General features: G+C 41.1%; 1 protein-coding gene across 3 annotated transcripts in view; it reads left to right on the top strand.

The window, feature by feature from the left end:
* LOC124719117 overlaps nt 1–15985 on the top strand; it is a 225082-nt gene that overhangs the window by 67501 nt on the left and 141596 nt on the right. The window contains exons 4-5 of one of the 3 annotated variants that reach the window (XM_047244812.1): nt 7030–7175; nt 7343–7488. In XM_047244812.1, coding sequence (XP_047100768.1) covers nt 7030–7175; nt 7343–7408 — 212 coding nt within the window. In that variant the 3' untranslated portion in view covers nt 7409–7488. Of the gene's footprint in view, nt 1–7029; nt 7176–7342; nt 7489–15985 lie in introns of those variants that run through there. The other 2 variants (XM_047244811.1, XM_047244810.1) reach the window with 2 other exon arrangements.

The raw sequence follows: 15985 nt of genomic DNA, 5'->3' as shown, positions 1-15985 counted from the left end.
TGTTTTCACGGAGCTGCTACAAAATGTCACAGTAGTTCGTGGAGTTCACTGTTTGATTGGGTGGGACAAATTCTTTGTGCACAATTCCCTTGGTATCAAAGGATACGATGACCATGCTTTTCACTTTTCTCTTTACCTGTCTCGCTTTTTTGGGTCTTGGAGAGCCTGGGCTCTTCCACTGGGACGATTGTTGCTTTGTCACTGGGTCATGACCATAAATCCAGCTCTCGTCACCGGTTATAACCCATGAGAAGAAGTTTGGATCATCAGATGCGGTCTGACGAAGGTCCATCCACACTACAACACGCTGTGCCTTCTGATCGGCAGTCAAGATCCTTGGCACAAATTTTGTGGCGACACGATGCATGTCCAATTCATCAGTCAACATTCGTTAATATGTCCCATAACCAACACCCACTTCATCCACAAGGTCTTAAATGGTTCGACTTGATCAGCACAAACCAATTGTTTAAGTTTGGCAACAGTGTCTGGCATTGTGCGGCTAACGGGCCTTCCAGTGTGAGCATCATCTTCAACGTCTGTACGGCCGGCACTGAACTGAGCATGCCACTCAAACACATGTGTATGACCCTTGCTCTGTCCCCAAAACACTTGTTGAATTATTGCAAGGATCTCTGTAGCACTTTTCCCAAGATTCTGCACAGAATTTGATACACACACGCTGTTCTGTTCGCAGATCCATCATAAAATCGCCACACATCAAACACATAGTATTACGGAAATCACTGTAGACACGCAACACGTCCTCCTAACTGAATGCCACTCCACACGCTGACTCATCAGATATGCAGCTCTCATCACCTAGCGGTGCAAAGATCTACTACTGCAACTTTCCAGATGGCAGCACCAGTCCCAAAAATTTTGTATTCCACTTCGTATATGTGGAAGTGACCTGGAGACACCAGAAGGTTTAAGATTGATTACGTAATAGTTAGACAGAGATTTAGGTATCTGATTTTAAACTGTAAGACATTTTCAGGGCCAGATGTGGACTCTGAGCACAATTTATTGTTTATGAATTGTAGATTAAAACTGAAGAAATGGGAAAAGGGTAGGAAATTAAGGAGATGGGAACTGGATAAATTGAAAGAACTAGAAGTTGTTGAGAGCTTCAGAGGGAGCATCAAGCAATGGTTGATTAGAACAGGGGAAAGGAATAAAGTAGAAGACGAATGGGTAGCTTTAAGAGATAAAATAGTGAAGGCAGTACAGGATCAAATTGGTAAAAAGACAAGGCCTAATATAAATCCTTGGATAACAAAAGAGATATTAAATTTAATTGATGAAAGGAGATATAAATGCAGACAATGAAGCAAGGTAAAGGGAATAAAAATGTCTAAAATATAAGATTGACAGGAAGTGAGTGCAAAATGGCTAAGCAGGAATGGCCAGAGGACAAATGCAAGGATTTAGATGCACCCACAGCTTTACTCTGCAAACCACTGTGATGTGCATGGCAGAGGGTACATCCAATTGTACCAGTTATTAGGGTTTCTCACTTTTCCATTCACGTATGGAGAGTGGGAAGAAGATTGTTTGAATGCCTCTGTGCATGCAGTAATTATTTTAATTTTATCCTCACACTCCTTGTGCAAGCGAAATGTAAGGGGTTGTAGCATATTCATAGAGTAATCATTTAAAGCCAGTTCTTGAAACTTTGTTAATAAACTGTATCAGGACATTTTACATCTGTCTTCATGAGTCTGCCATTTCAGTTCCATCACCATCTTTGCGACACTCTCCATGCATTAAACAAACCTGTGACCATTTGTGCTGCCCTTCTTGTACTTGTTCAATATCCAGAGTTAGTCCTACATGATATTGGAGTTCCACTTCAAATTGCTGTATTTTATTTTTCACTGATTGCATGTTTCAACGAAATTTTGTTAAGTGTATGAAATTAGTTGACCCAATGATTTATTTTCTTCATTACACATACTAATAGTGCCTTCTGGAGTGTCTGACTGTCTGGTAAGTGCCTGTGCAAAAGTTTCTAAATTGATGGGACATTCTTTAGGCATGGGAAGCTTTTCTATTTTAATTGACCCTAAAACAAACCATAGCTTGATGGGATGTCGCTATTTCCCTGTCCAGTTGTATGTATACTGAATAGAGCTTTTAGCAGGTACAACTGTTAAATACAACATGTACACAAAGTCTGGTAACACTTTCAATTATTTGTTGCACAAGACCCAAACATTGTACAGATATCATATATATGCCATTTTGAAGAGGAACCCTGAAATTTTTTTTTCATGTATACTGCCACAGCGTAGTTTGCTAATTTGCCAATAGCACCAGTCATAAACATGGCCATGCTACAGATGGGGACAGCTGTTTCACGAAATGGCCTCTCCGATCACAAGATCTCACTCCATGTGATGTTTTTCTGCGGGGACACATTAAAGACTTGGTGTATGTACTGCCTCTACTATGTGACGTGGCAGAGCACCAGGCGAGAATATGGGAAATGACTGCCACAGTCGGTGATGCCATGCTGGGATGGGTATGGCAAGAATTTGATTTCCATACTGACGTCTGCCAGGTCACTCATGGTTCGCATATCAAATGTTTGTAAAAGATACGTTCAGAGTTTCTCTTCAAAATACAATATGTATGACATCTGTACAAGGTTTAGTTCTTGTGCAATAAATAGTTGAAAGTGTTCCCGGACATCATGTACTCTCTGTAACTTGGAGGAAGCATATTTTTGCCATAAGCTGTACAATTTCACGTTTATTCTCTATCAGTTTCAATCATTACAGTCATCTCCGAGGAGAAAATATTGTACATCTACATATCAACCATATATTTCTGCCATATATGAACCATACAAATGTAGAACATTGTCATAATATTCTGTCATAAGTCCATGTAAACACACTGTGCCTCGGCACAATTACAGTAGCGCACATTTGTTGATAACACATTTAACTGGTTCCATGTTCTCTGAGAGTTAATCATCATCTGATGAAGGAAGACTGATCATACTATTGCTATAACATTCTAATTATTTGACCGTGCTTTTTCTTGACGAAAAAATGAAATCTGAGTATACCTGAAATAATTTGTCTTACAGTTTGTGAATAAAATAATTACATTCCATAAATAAAAATACTTCTATCGAAGTTAAAAATTTTCTGTATTTGAACATACGGTATTCAATATCGATATTTCGGATTTTAATAGTTATCTAGATTCCTTTTGCAAATGACGATAATAAAGTATAGTTTCTGTTTTTTCTCAGATTCTCAATAGATTCTTCAGGGCAAAGACTGAGAATGTCTTCATTCTGGGGCATAACAAAAGCCTTAGCAATAGGCCTACTCACCAGTCTCCAAATTGTACTACATACGATGTCAGTTGTGGGGATAAGCATGGCTACACAGATCCCAGACATAAGGCAGTACCTCAGAAACTCCAGAAACAAAGCAATGACTGGCCTGTATCATAGCCAGACTTACAGTTTAGGTTCAAAGGTGATGATTTGGTTGTGAGTTGGTGATGCCAATGAATGTGAATACAGAGTCTTACTTGTGAAATACTGATATGTAGGCTTGATACCTAGATTAGGTTGAAAGGTGAAAGACTGTTTGTGAGTTGGTGAATCAGTACTGAAGGTTTCAGTTAATCCAATAGGTATGCCAGTTGATGGTGTGTGGTCTCGTCAGACCTTCAGTGAATTTCTACTGTGACTGATGGCTTAAGGCCTACTGCTCAGTTACTTACCTTAACTCATTCACTGTTTACAGAGATGGGCGTTGCAGTGGTTATTCCAACTGATTGGAGAAGGAAAATATTGTAATTTTTGAGATTGAATAAACATTAGTTTGGCACCAACTCGCCTAAGTGACTGGAAAGAGGTATATAAATATTGAGCAGTTAGTTTAACTGACTGGAGACAGGAGCTTATTCTTCCTTATTTCTTGCCACTCCTTCCAAATACATCTACATCTGTATTCTGCAAACCACGAGAAGTGCACTGCAGGACATACGTCCCAGTTATTAGGGTTTCTTCCCATTCCATTCATGTATGGAGCACGGAAAGAATGATTGTTTGAATGCAATAATTATTCTAATCGTGTCCTCACCATCCCTATGTGAGCGATACATAAAGGATTGCAGTATATTCCGAAAGTCATCATTTAAAGATGGTTCTTGAAACATTATTAGTAGACTTTCTTGGGATAGTTTACGTCTATCTTCAAGAGAGTTCCAGTTCAATTCCTTCAGTGTTTCTGTGATGCTTCCATGGATCAGACAAACCTTTGACCATTTGTGCTGCCCTTCTCTGGATACGTTCAATATTCCCTGTTAATGCTATTTGGTATGGGTCCCAGACACTTGAGCAGTATTCTAGAACTGGTTGCATAAGTGGTTAGTAAGGAATCTCCTTGATAGATTGATTGCACTCCCCCAGTATTCCACCAATAAGCTGAAATCTATCACGTGCTTTACCCGTGGCTGAGCCTACACTCGGGTATTTGTGTGAGTTGGTCAATTCCAACAATCACTCACTGAAATTATAGTCACAGGCGACTATATTTCTTCATTTTGTGAAGTGCACAATTTTACATTTCTGGACATTAAAAGCATGTTGCCAACCCTTACACCATTTTGAAATGTTATTAAGATCCAAATGAATATTTATGCAGCTTCTTTTAGACAGTACTTCATTATGGATAACTGCACCATCTGCAGAAGGTTTGAGGTTTCTATTGATACACTGTATGTATGAGTATTTTCTCACTGATATCACAGCTTTACAGGGACACTGCAAACGGTCAGTGGGTCTCTTGTTCACGTACCACACTGGCTTCTCAATCTTCCATTTTGCTCTCATGGAGTACAGTATGCCACAATACAATATCTACCAGAATGATAATACATAAAAGTTTATTTCTTTGCAAACTAAATCTCGTAGATGAGATACAAGTTAATTCATTGATTCCCTCACAATAAATGTCAACATGAAGGAGGCCTTCAGGAATGTGCAACAGGTCAAATTATTCATTAGATGACAACAAAAGCCATAACAGGCAGCTTCTGTAAACTATACCAGTTAATTAATTCTATATCATTCTTTTAACAAAAAAAGGCTACTTTAGGGAGAAAAAAGCCATTGCTAGTAATTTTCTTTATAGACACAAAGCAGTTACAATGAAATTCTTCCACTCCACTACTTGTAAACTCTCAGTTTAAAACATCACTGGGGCTAGAGTATGAGGTACAAGTTACGTAATAGACTTTGCATTAAAATAATGTCAAAGAATAGCCCATTGTGTAATATAGGTTCTCTTAATCAGGCAAAATGCGTTAGAATATCGTGCAAATGTAAACTTTAGGCTACGTTACAGGTCAATCTGTTAGCATACACTTTGTCATATTTATTAGCTTCACGAATTCACTACGAAACCCTTAATTCTATTTCATTTTCTTTTCTACAAATAAGTACCGCATTCCAAGAGTGGTTTTATAATTCGCTTTCACGACTGCATGTTACATATGTGTGAAATTTATTCGCTACCCAATGACTAGCACACTGTCAGCATTTTCCCTCTCATATTCCCGCTCCAAGCAAAGCAAGATGATTTCACCTCAACATTCCACACGTAACAGACTAATCCGTCAGCTTTTCGCGGGAGCTGTACTGGCTAAAAAGTTTTTATGGTGTATTTCTTTCTCTTGCGTTTGCACTTGACAACGAATGCTATTTGCTCTGTATTGCATATAGTCAGAGAGTCTGTATTGACAAGTCGATCGATACTTCCTACGAAGTAAGCAAATAAGTTGTGAATGATGGAATGTGAAAATTACAAAAATGTGGGACATGTTAGGCGTTTTGCGGGCCTTTTTTGTTATTTGTTCCGGTGCGGGATTAGAGGTTTCATTGATGGACGGTGCCGCAGAATTTGGAACATTTGACCACCTGTAGCCTTATTTCATCACAAAAATATTCCACTCGCAGTGACAGCAGATGAACTTTTGTGGGACGGTTACCACGACAACGCAATATACGGCATAATTTGTTGCGCGAAACAGTGTGCGTGATAGGTCGGTAGACAAATTGGTGCATAGCTAGGCCCTTTAACAGCACAAAAGTTGACTGGCAGAAATAATATCCAACATGCCAGTTTTTCAGTTCATATCAGGATCGCATCAACCACGCCTTTTTTCCAAGCATATATGTTGGCAATGCGTCGGCTCCGTTAGCCAATGGGAAGACAATTTTAGGTAGCCAATGAGAGACGAGGAACGAAGGACATATTCGGAGCGCTGGAATTGAAATTATTCGACGTTCTACAGTGACGTTATTCGTAGTTTCCTTGAATTTTCAGCCCAACAGATTCGACAATATTTTTGGAATGGAACTTGCGGCGAAATATGGGTATGTAATGTAGCCCAAGATTCTAATTATTGAATTGCTTTCCTGGTTAGCTGTAATTGTAGCTTAGACGCAACTATTTAATGTTTCGTAGTTACAGAAGTTCAGTGCGTTAATAGCTATTGTAATGTATTAGGTTTCTCTGTACTTAGTAGATAATACTTGTTAGTGAGAAAATACGCCCCATCGACGTTGTATCCCACAGCTATAGCTAAGTGTTAGCGTTTAGTTTTACGAATATATCAGTAATTTTGTGTAATTGCAACTACAAGTTTCCTGTAACGTCAGTATTCACAAAACTAATAGTTGAATATCATCAAATTACTTCGTTTTATCTCGATTGTGCAGTAGCTGTGAACTAACTTAACCACTGTTTCTGTGACAATAAACGATCTTAAAATCTAAATTAATAATTTTCATATTCTCTCGTAAAATATGTTTCATTATGGTGTGAATAATGTTTACGCTTAAAAACTAACCTAAATTATGTAGCTGATTTGCCGTAAATGAATTCTTATTGTCAAACAGTTTTGCATAAAATTTCCTGACGTGTTATCTTTCATGATCATAGCATGCCAACCAAATACCATCAGTGTTATTATGAACAATTGTACGAACTGTTGTAGGGGGACGGAGACTCCAGTCTTCATACAGCCATCCCGATTCTAGTTTTCCATCGTCTCTCAAAATTAATTCAGGAAATTTCGGATGGTTCCTACTATATGGCCACAGCCACAGCCACCTGTTCCATCCTTGTCATACTATGTCTGTAAGTATGCAAATGTCTGTGTACGTAAATTGTTTCATTTTTGTTTTTCTTAGCTTGTAATTCCATTTTATGTTCAGTATTTGTGTACGAGTGTCACTTCTATAAATGCAGTGATAGTCACTTTTGCTACGCAGTATTTGATAAACAGCGGCTTATATTGGAACTAGATGCTGATTTGGCAGCAGTGCAGGAAGAGTTGGCAGTGGTTGATAATGGATTGTGGCCAAAATTAGCTAACAGCACTATTTTAATGAAGCACAATACAGCCCATATTGGACAATGTATTCTTTTATTAACTAGTAGAAATGTTTTTAATTTTCTTTTGAATTGGCAGACACTCAAAGTTTCTTTCTTTATGTTGTAAGGAAATGTGTTGAATCTCTTGCCACCAGAGTACGTAACTATTTGCAGTTAAACAAGAAGGCAAAGTCTACTGAAAAGAATTGTTTTTTTAATTGTATTGTGATTGTGTAACTCACAGCTCAGCTAATAATAATAATAATAATAATAATAATAATAATTCCTTGTGACTCTGTGATCTGATGGAGCCTAAGTCTTTGTGTTAAAGACAGACTGAAATATTCCATGTTTTGATACCATGACCTTTCAAATTCTGGGCCTAAGCCCTGCCATTAAACCACCAGGCCCAGTGCTGTCTAGCTGAAACTTTTTTGGTTATCAGTGGCAAAAACCATTCTTTAAGATGTAGTCTTGTTGGAATGTTACCTCTGGTATTCGCTGCTGGAGAGTACTTACCCAAGGTACTATTTCCATGAATGTAACCTGCCAGTTGTATGTTCATAATTACCTCTACATTAAGTCTTTTCTTGCTGCACTCATGTCACTCCATGAAGGTGTATTCCTGCTATGCGTTGGCACTCGCAGCTATATTGAACTTCTTCACCACCTGAAGGAAAACGCTGTAGTAATGGAAAATTAAGTTTGCCGCCTACTGGCTACAGAATCTCATAAAAACTTCTTTTCAAAATCTTTCTGCATTTAACAGCTGCATAACACTTTTTACATATCAATTAAATATTCACATTTAAGTACTTACTAAATAAACTTGTCAACAGACATATTGTTAGTATCACAAATCCAAGAAGTAAGTAATTAATTAATTCCCTGTAGTCTTCTTTTGTTTTTCATTTTGGAATGACAGCGATTGTCATCCTGACCTTTTCTTCTTTGGCCTCCATGGCACTCCCAGGTCGTGACATCGTAGTGTAAACGGCTCCTTCCCCACCACTAAAACACTTGTCTTCCACCGCACCTTGTGGCTTTATTGTGCTCACATTTGGGTTATGTACCTGTGTATAAATGAAAGATTCATCCACAGTATGTGGTCTTTCCTGTACCACTACTACTATAAATCAGGATTTCTGCATAACCATCTTCCAATGGCACAATAGAAAGGAAGTGAGACATGTTGCTACCTTCAATAGCAACATGTACCACCACATTATCTACTTTAGACAATACTGTCCTGCTCATTTTTGCTGAATAAATACTTTATTTACTTGAAGTACACAATCCTAGAAGATAATTCCATACAGCAACAGCAAGTGAAAATATGCAAAAAAAAAAAAAAAAAGCTAACACACTTGTTTTTAGATCAGTACAGTGAGAGATGCTATCAAACACATAACACACTGAACTGAGCTTATGTAGGTATAATTGTTAAAAAATTTGAATGAGCAAGTCCCACATGGAGGAGGATAAGAGATAGAATTGGGGAATTTACCCAGTGTACATCTGGGAGAATGGCTGGGAAAAAAACGAACATAAAATGATTACCAACAGAGCATATAAAGGAAGGGACCATCAGTACAAAATAAGTGTGAGATTATTGAACAACAGTGAGATAAATATTCGTAATTTGGTAGAGGAATAAAGAAGTGGAACAGTTTACCTATTTATATCTGCAATCCAATACAAGAATACATCATGAAATTTAAATACTTTAGTAACAAATTGCCACCAGCACATTACAATCAATAGGATATGGCTAGTTTCCGTTTTACAGTGAATCATTGCATAATAATACTAGGATTGTAAAGTAATTATGTGAGCTAATGGTTTCATTTTACTTCTCTGGCAACAGCTGTATTTGTGAACAGATAAAAAAATAAAGAAAGGAAAGGAGTACGTGGGAAATCATGTCTCCAAGCGAAACAGGGCATTGCAGTGGTGAAAGTTGAAAATTTGTGCCAGACCTGGACGTAACTTTCCTGGGCTAATGTATGACTGTTAAAATCTTGTACCTTCCTCTTATTTGTAGTTGCTTTAATTCATCACACATTTCCTCTGTGTACTCTCATCTTGTTTCTTTCTTGAATGCATTGTTAACTTTTCTGTATTTATCTTCATTATCATTTTTACACTTCCTCCTTGCCTACATCTTTTCGAGCATCTCAGTGGTGATCCAGCATTTCCTTACTCTCTTTGTTTCGCTCCCAACATTTAATATAGTCAACAAAACCAGAGTAACATTTCACCACTGCACTTCTATGCTTGCATTTTCACCTCACACTTCACTAAATTGTTGATCCAAGAATTCTCTTACCGCCTTATTTTTCTCCCGTAGCGTTCCCAGGTCCCATCCCTGCTTTCTTCTCCCTCACTGTCCTATCCTCTTCAGCCTTGTACTGATACCTACAATCCAAAGGCCAAGATCTTAACTGACATCAGCAGGCAGCATAGTCTTGGTATCTTTTATGCTGCTCCAAAAACCTCTGTCAAGTATGCAATTATCTGATATCTATTAATCATTGGGGCTCTTCCGTATGTACAATTTACTCTTCCTCTTCTTCAATCAAGTGTTCATCACCACCAAGTTGTTTCACCAACAGAATTCCACCACCATCCCTCCTCCTGTAATTTCTTCTTCCTAATCCATCTGTCCCATGACGTTTACGTCACTACCTTGCCCAACCACACTGTTCCAGGCAATCACGACTGTGGTGTTTACTCTTCCTCTGCTTCTGTGCAGATGATGTCTCCTATTTCATAGTTCATTTTTCTTCCTTTGTTGTCGTGGTCTGATATTGGCACGTACTCTTGAACTACTGCCCAGGAGGATCACCACTCTTTGGCAGGTTTGTGCTTGGCTACCATGGGGGCCCAGCCTTTTCAGCATCTTTTCCTTTCCATGCTGCATGTCTATCCTCATCCTGTTCTTTTTCCCCTCCCATGGGGAACATGCCTGGGCTGTTTTTGTAAGTGTATTCCGCATATTTGGTAATCGATATCAGATTACTCTCCACTGTTTTTCATTGCTTTCTTCTTCCCTCGTTCACCTTCTCCTATTCTTCCTCTACTTTGGCGTGTGAGGTTCTCTTTTTCCTTCTTTCTCTCTGTGTGCTCCTGAAGGCTGGCCCATGCATCTTGATGTGTAACAAGTGACTGGATAATGCATTATTCCCAGCCCCAGGTCGACAGGTAGGGTTTGCACGTTCCCTCTGGTACAGGCCAGGCCCTGGGAGGGATGATTGCCTGAGCTGCAATCTTCCCAAATTGCCTATTGGTCCCTTTATCAGGTGTTGAGGGAGTGTGATCTGAAGTGTAAACAGTCACCTAAAGTGGGTGTAGACCCTTCTGAAGGGGGCCCGTAGTTGGAAGGAGCATGCTGTCAGAGATGCGGGAAATCCTGGGGGGATTTTCTGGCAATGAGCCAATCATCTTCACAGTCAACAGCTATGAAATGTAAAAAAAAATGAGGCTTAACAATTCAGAGACCCTCCCAGCTGCACCACAGTTCCTTATGGTTTCATGTGCTGAAGACATCAGTCATTCACCATTTACTATTCAGAAATGTGATGATGCAATCCCTGGCCCTGTGAAATCCTTCTTTGTCCATGCAATGACACTTTGATTTTGGAAACTACATTCAACTGTCAAGCACAACTACTGCTTGCAGCTACGCTCCTCCATGGCTATTCTGTTTGTGTCAAGGCCCATTGAACGCTGAATTCTTTGCGTGGTGCTGTTTGCACTGGGCCGCTCAATGGTCTGATGGAGGCAGAAATCCAAATGTACCTCTCTGATCAGGGTGTCATTGCAGTCCATCAGGTGATGAAAAAAGTAGAGGCCTCTTTAGTGCTCACAAACAATGTCTTTCTCACATTTGTTAGAGTGGTTCTTCCATCAAAGCTCATAGTCAGACCATATATTGTGAACCTCGAGAGCCTGTCGACACCCAACCAAATGTGTAACCTGTAGTAGGGATGTTCACAAGGGCAATTGTCCATCTCCTTCTCCCCACTGCATCAACTGCAATGTCGACCATGTGGCCTCCTCCTGCAATTGTCCCCTGTATCTTGATGAGTGGACTGTCCAGCAGATCCGGGTGAAGGAAAAAGTGCCTTACTTGGTCACTCGCAAGATGTTGGTTAGTGAGAAACCCTGCGCTCTACCATCTGACACCTACAGTACTGTTCTTGCGACGTCTCACTCCACGAAGGACATGACCATGCAGACATGTGACCTCAAATTAACACCGTGGTTGTTAAATCGCCCAGCATCATGGTAGCTTCCCCTCTCCTCCTCCAGCTGTGCAACATGCCACCAAACTAGTGCCTCGCAGAGTGAAGTCACCAGCTACACAAGTGGCATGCCTGAAAGAATAGAAGGAATACTCCCATGAAGACTTACTACATCCCTCCAGCCAACCAACATCTGAATCTTCCTCTGCCAACCAGAAAGGCTCAAAGAAGTCGAACAAAGGCAAATGGTCTTCTCCTTTGCAGACTCAAAAATCCTCTTCAACAGTGTCACCATGTGATAACCTTGTCCGGCCGAGCTCCGTGTCACTGGTGCCCACTACCAACTGTTTGTCTGCCCTGGACTTGGCAGGCTGACAGAAGGAGAAAGCCTATGCTTCTGTAGTTCTCATGGAGCAGGATCCTCCAGCCTCTGTGCCCTGCAGTAGTGAGTCTTCGAAGGCTGTCACTCAGTGGTAGGTGAGGTGGCACCCCTTTATTTTTTCATTGTCATTGCTCTCCTTCAGTGGAACTTCCATGGTCTTTGATCCAACAAAGAGGGTTTACAGCTGCTCTTAGTATTGCAGTGTCAACTTGTTCTCTGCCTTCAGGAAATAAAATTGCATCCTTGCGGCCACTTGGAGCTCTTGCATTTCTTCCTGGACCATTTTGAGCTCCACTTTCATGGGGAAGTCATGCTCCTAATATGGGACGACGTTTATGGTCAACCCATCTCTGTGAATACCCGGCATCAAGCTGTTGAAGTTTGCCTTTTTCTTCCTCACTGTTTACATCCCTCCATCATTGGATGTCACCAGGGCAGACTTCCTTAAGCTTATTGGCAGCTACCTCATCCCTTTCTGCTGCTGCTCGGTGTCTTTAATGCACACCATACCCTTTGGAGTTCTCCCAGAAGCTGTCCGAGAGGTGATCTCTTGGCTGACCTCAATCAACTTAACCTGTTCTGTCTTAACATAGGAGCACCCACATTCCTTTGAAACTTCACACACACCTATTGCCATTTGGATGTATCCTTCATGGTCTTCTCGCTTCCATAGCATGGGGTCCCGGGTTCGATTCCCGGCGGGGTCTGGGATTTTCACCTGCCTGGAGATGACTGGGTTTTTGTGTTGTCCTCATCGATTCATCATGATTCATGAAAGTGGCAAGATTGGACTGAGCAAAGTTTGGGCAATTTGTACGGGTGCTGATAACCGCGTAGTTGAGTACCCCACAAATCAAACATCATCATCATATTGTGCACTGTCCAGCTTACCCATCGTCTAGAGTGGTCCATTCTCTCAGACACTTAATCGAGCAACCATCTTCCACGTCTTCCATGTTAGATGTGCTCTATATTTTTAACCATCATCCTACAATGGCCAACTGAATTCATTGTAAACAGTAGTCTGCACACCGTTGTATTCTTCAGGACAGCAAAATAGCTAGCTGGATTTCATTCACTAGTTCTTTTAACAGTTCCACTCCCTCTTCTGTTCTGTGGGCCAACCTCCAACAGCTCTCTGGGACCAAATCCATTCCCCAATTTCTGACCCAACAGTAGCAGACGATTTCATTGTGGATTCTATTGCTGTCTCAAACTCCTTGGATGACCATTTTGTGGAAATTTCGAGCTCCTCCCTCTAACACCCAGGCTTCCTGCATCAGAAATGAGCGGAGAATGTTCAGACAATACCCTTCTCTTATCAGAATCATGAATGCTAGAATGGCGCCTTTACTATTGAGGGAGCTTGATCATGCTCTTTTCATCCCAATCCTCTGCCCCAGGACCAGATAGTGTTCACATTCAGATGTTGCACCAACTTTTTCTTTGAGCAAGCACTTTCTGTTTCATATGTACAACCACATCTGAGCAGAGGACACCTGTCATACCCATACCTAAACCCAGTAAGGACAAATACCTTCCTGCTAGCTACCATCCCATCTCTCTCACCAGTTGTGTTTGGAAGGTAATGGAACAAATGATTCATGCCTGGCTGCTATGGTGGCTCGAATCTTGCAATTTACTAATCACTGCATGGTGTGGATTTCGAGCGTACCGTTCTGCAGTTGACCATTTTGTCACTTTGCTCACCCATGCCATTAATGGTTTTCTGCGGGAATCCCTGACTGTAGCCATGTTTTTCGATCTGGAAAAAGCCTAAGACACCTGCTGGAGGACTGGTACCCTCCATACTCTCTACACGTGGGGCTTCCACGGCTGCCTGCCCTGTTTTCTTCAGGAATTTTTAAAAGACTGAGTTTTCAAGGTATGTGTCTGTTGTGCCTTGTCAGACACCTTTATCCAGGAAAATGGTGTGCCTCAGGGTTCTGTCCTGAATGTCGTTCTCTGTGCTATTGCCATTAGCCCTATAATGGCCTGTCTCCCACCAGGCACCTCTGGCTCCCTGTTCATTGACAAAATTGCTATCTATTGCAGTTCTCCATGGACCTGTCTCATTGAGTGACATCTTCACCAATGTCTCGATCATCTTTACACATGGAGCATCGACAGTGACTTTCACTTTCCCACTGACAATACTGTTTGTATGAATTCCTAGTTGCGCAGTTGGTTTCTTCCACCATCTTTATATCTTGGGTCTTTTGCTCTTCTGTTCATTGAATTCCAAGGGCTCATGCTTGATCAGCAGCCCACTGTATGTGGCCCCTCAATGGTACTTCCTGAGGAACAGATCGAACCACGTTCCTCCATTAGTACCAGTCCCTTGTCTGTTCAAAACTAGACCATGGGTGTTTCGTTTATGTAGTTGCACATCCATCCCTCTTGAGCCATCTCAATACCATCCACCATTGCGACATCTGTTTGGCCACTGGCGCCTTTTAGACTAGCCTGGTTGAGAGTCTGTATGCAGAAGCTGCCGAATTACTGCTGTCCTATTGTTGTGACTTTCTCCTCAACAGGTATGCATGCTGTTTGTCTGCCACGTGTGGCAACCCATCCTATGACTCCTTTGATTGCCAGTATGGGGCGCATTCCTCTTCTCTGTTACCTCCTGGAGTTAACTTTTGGCTCTTGCTCTGGCACTTTAACTTCACGCTACCTGCAAAATTTCATGGTGATTGTAAACCCTTCACCTCCTTGGCTTCGTGCAGCAGCCAGAGTTCACCTTGCCTTCATCAGCTTCCTAAGGACACTACTCCATCCTCGCTCTATCACCTTCAGTTTCATGACCTTTGCACAGAACTTCATGATAGTACCTTTATGTAAACCGATGGCTCTCTGACTGACTGTGGTGTTGGTAGTGCCTTCATCATTTTCACAGATGGGGTTGATATCAGCTTCTGGAATACTTATCAGTATTTGCAGCAGAGCTCTTTCCCCTGTATCATGCCTTGCAGTACATTCAGCGATACACTCTTCAATGGCATCATCTGCTCTGCCTCTCTCAGTGCCCTTCAAAGCCTCTGTGTGCTGTACACAGTACATCCCTTAATGCAATGGGTCCAGGAAAGCTGTCACTTGCTCACTCTTGATGGAGCCATTGTGATGTTTATGTGGGTTCCTGGTCACATTGGTCTGCCAGGAAACAAGGCTGCTGAGCATGCTACCAAGGCTGTAGTCCTTGTACCTCAGCCTGCTAGTTCTTACATTTCTTCCAATGATCTCTGTGTTGCCGTCTGTTAGCAGGTGGTGTCACTTTGGTGTCACCACTGGTCCTCCCTTCATGGGAGCAAGCTCCGGGTTATTAAGCCTCACCCAGTGGCTTGGATGACCACCTCTCGGCCTTCTCACCGTGAGGAGATCATTTTAGTAGGTTGCTTATCAGGCAGTGCCTTTTGTAGCCATCACCATTGGTTAAGTGCCGCTCCCCCACCATTTTGTGCTCATTTGCACTCAATCTTTGACGGTCCGCCATTTTCTGATGGAATGCCCTTTTTTTAACCACTTACGTTCTTGTTTGTTTTTGCCATGTGAGTTATCAATCGTTGAGGGCTGTTGACCACATTTTACTTTTTATCCATCATAGCAGTATGGTGAAGGTCATTTAATTTTTAATTCATGACCTCTGTTTCTCTATGGTGTGTTTTATAGAACTTTCTCCATGTTTTAGCTGTCTTCTCTTCCATTGATTGGGGTTAACGTGTAGTCGTTTTTAACTCCTCTTTTTGTCTTTGCGTTCTACAGTTCTGATGGGTGCGCGTATGACTCTAGTTGTTTTTGCACCCTAAAATAAGACAAACTACACTTGAACTATCAGAATGTCCACTGGTTGTGCACTTGTTTTCACATATGGTAAATGATCACTATGGCACACCACTTAAATCACACTTAGCACTATTTGAATCACTATCACTATTGCTACACCA

Source organism: Schistocerca piceifrons, chromosome 10 (assembly GCF_021461385.2).
Source record: "Schistocerca piceifrons isolate TAMUIC-IGC-003096 chromosome 10, iqSchPice1.1, whole genome shotgun sequence".
Classification (NCBI taxonomy): domain Eukaryota; kingdom Metazoa; phylum Arthropoda; class Insecta; order Orthoptera; family Acrididae; genus Schistocerca; species Schistocerca piceifrons.
Note: the sequence above shows the minus strand (reverse complement) of the source record. Positions and strands in the feature narration are given on the sequence as shown.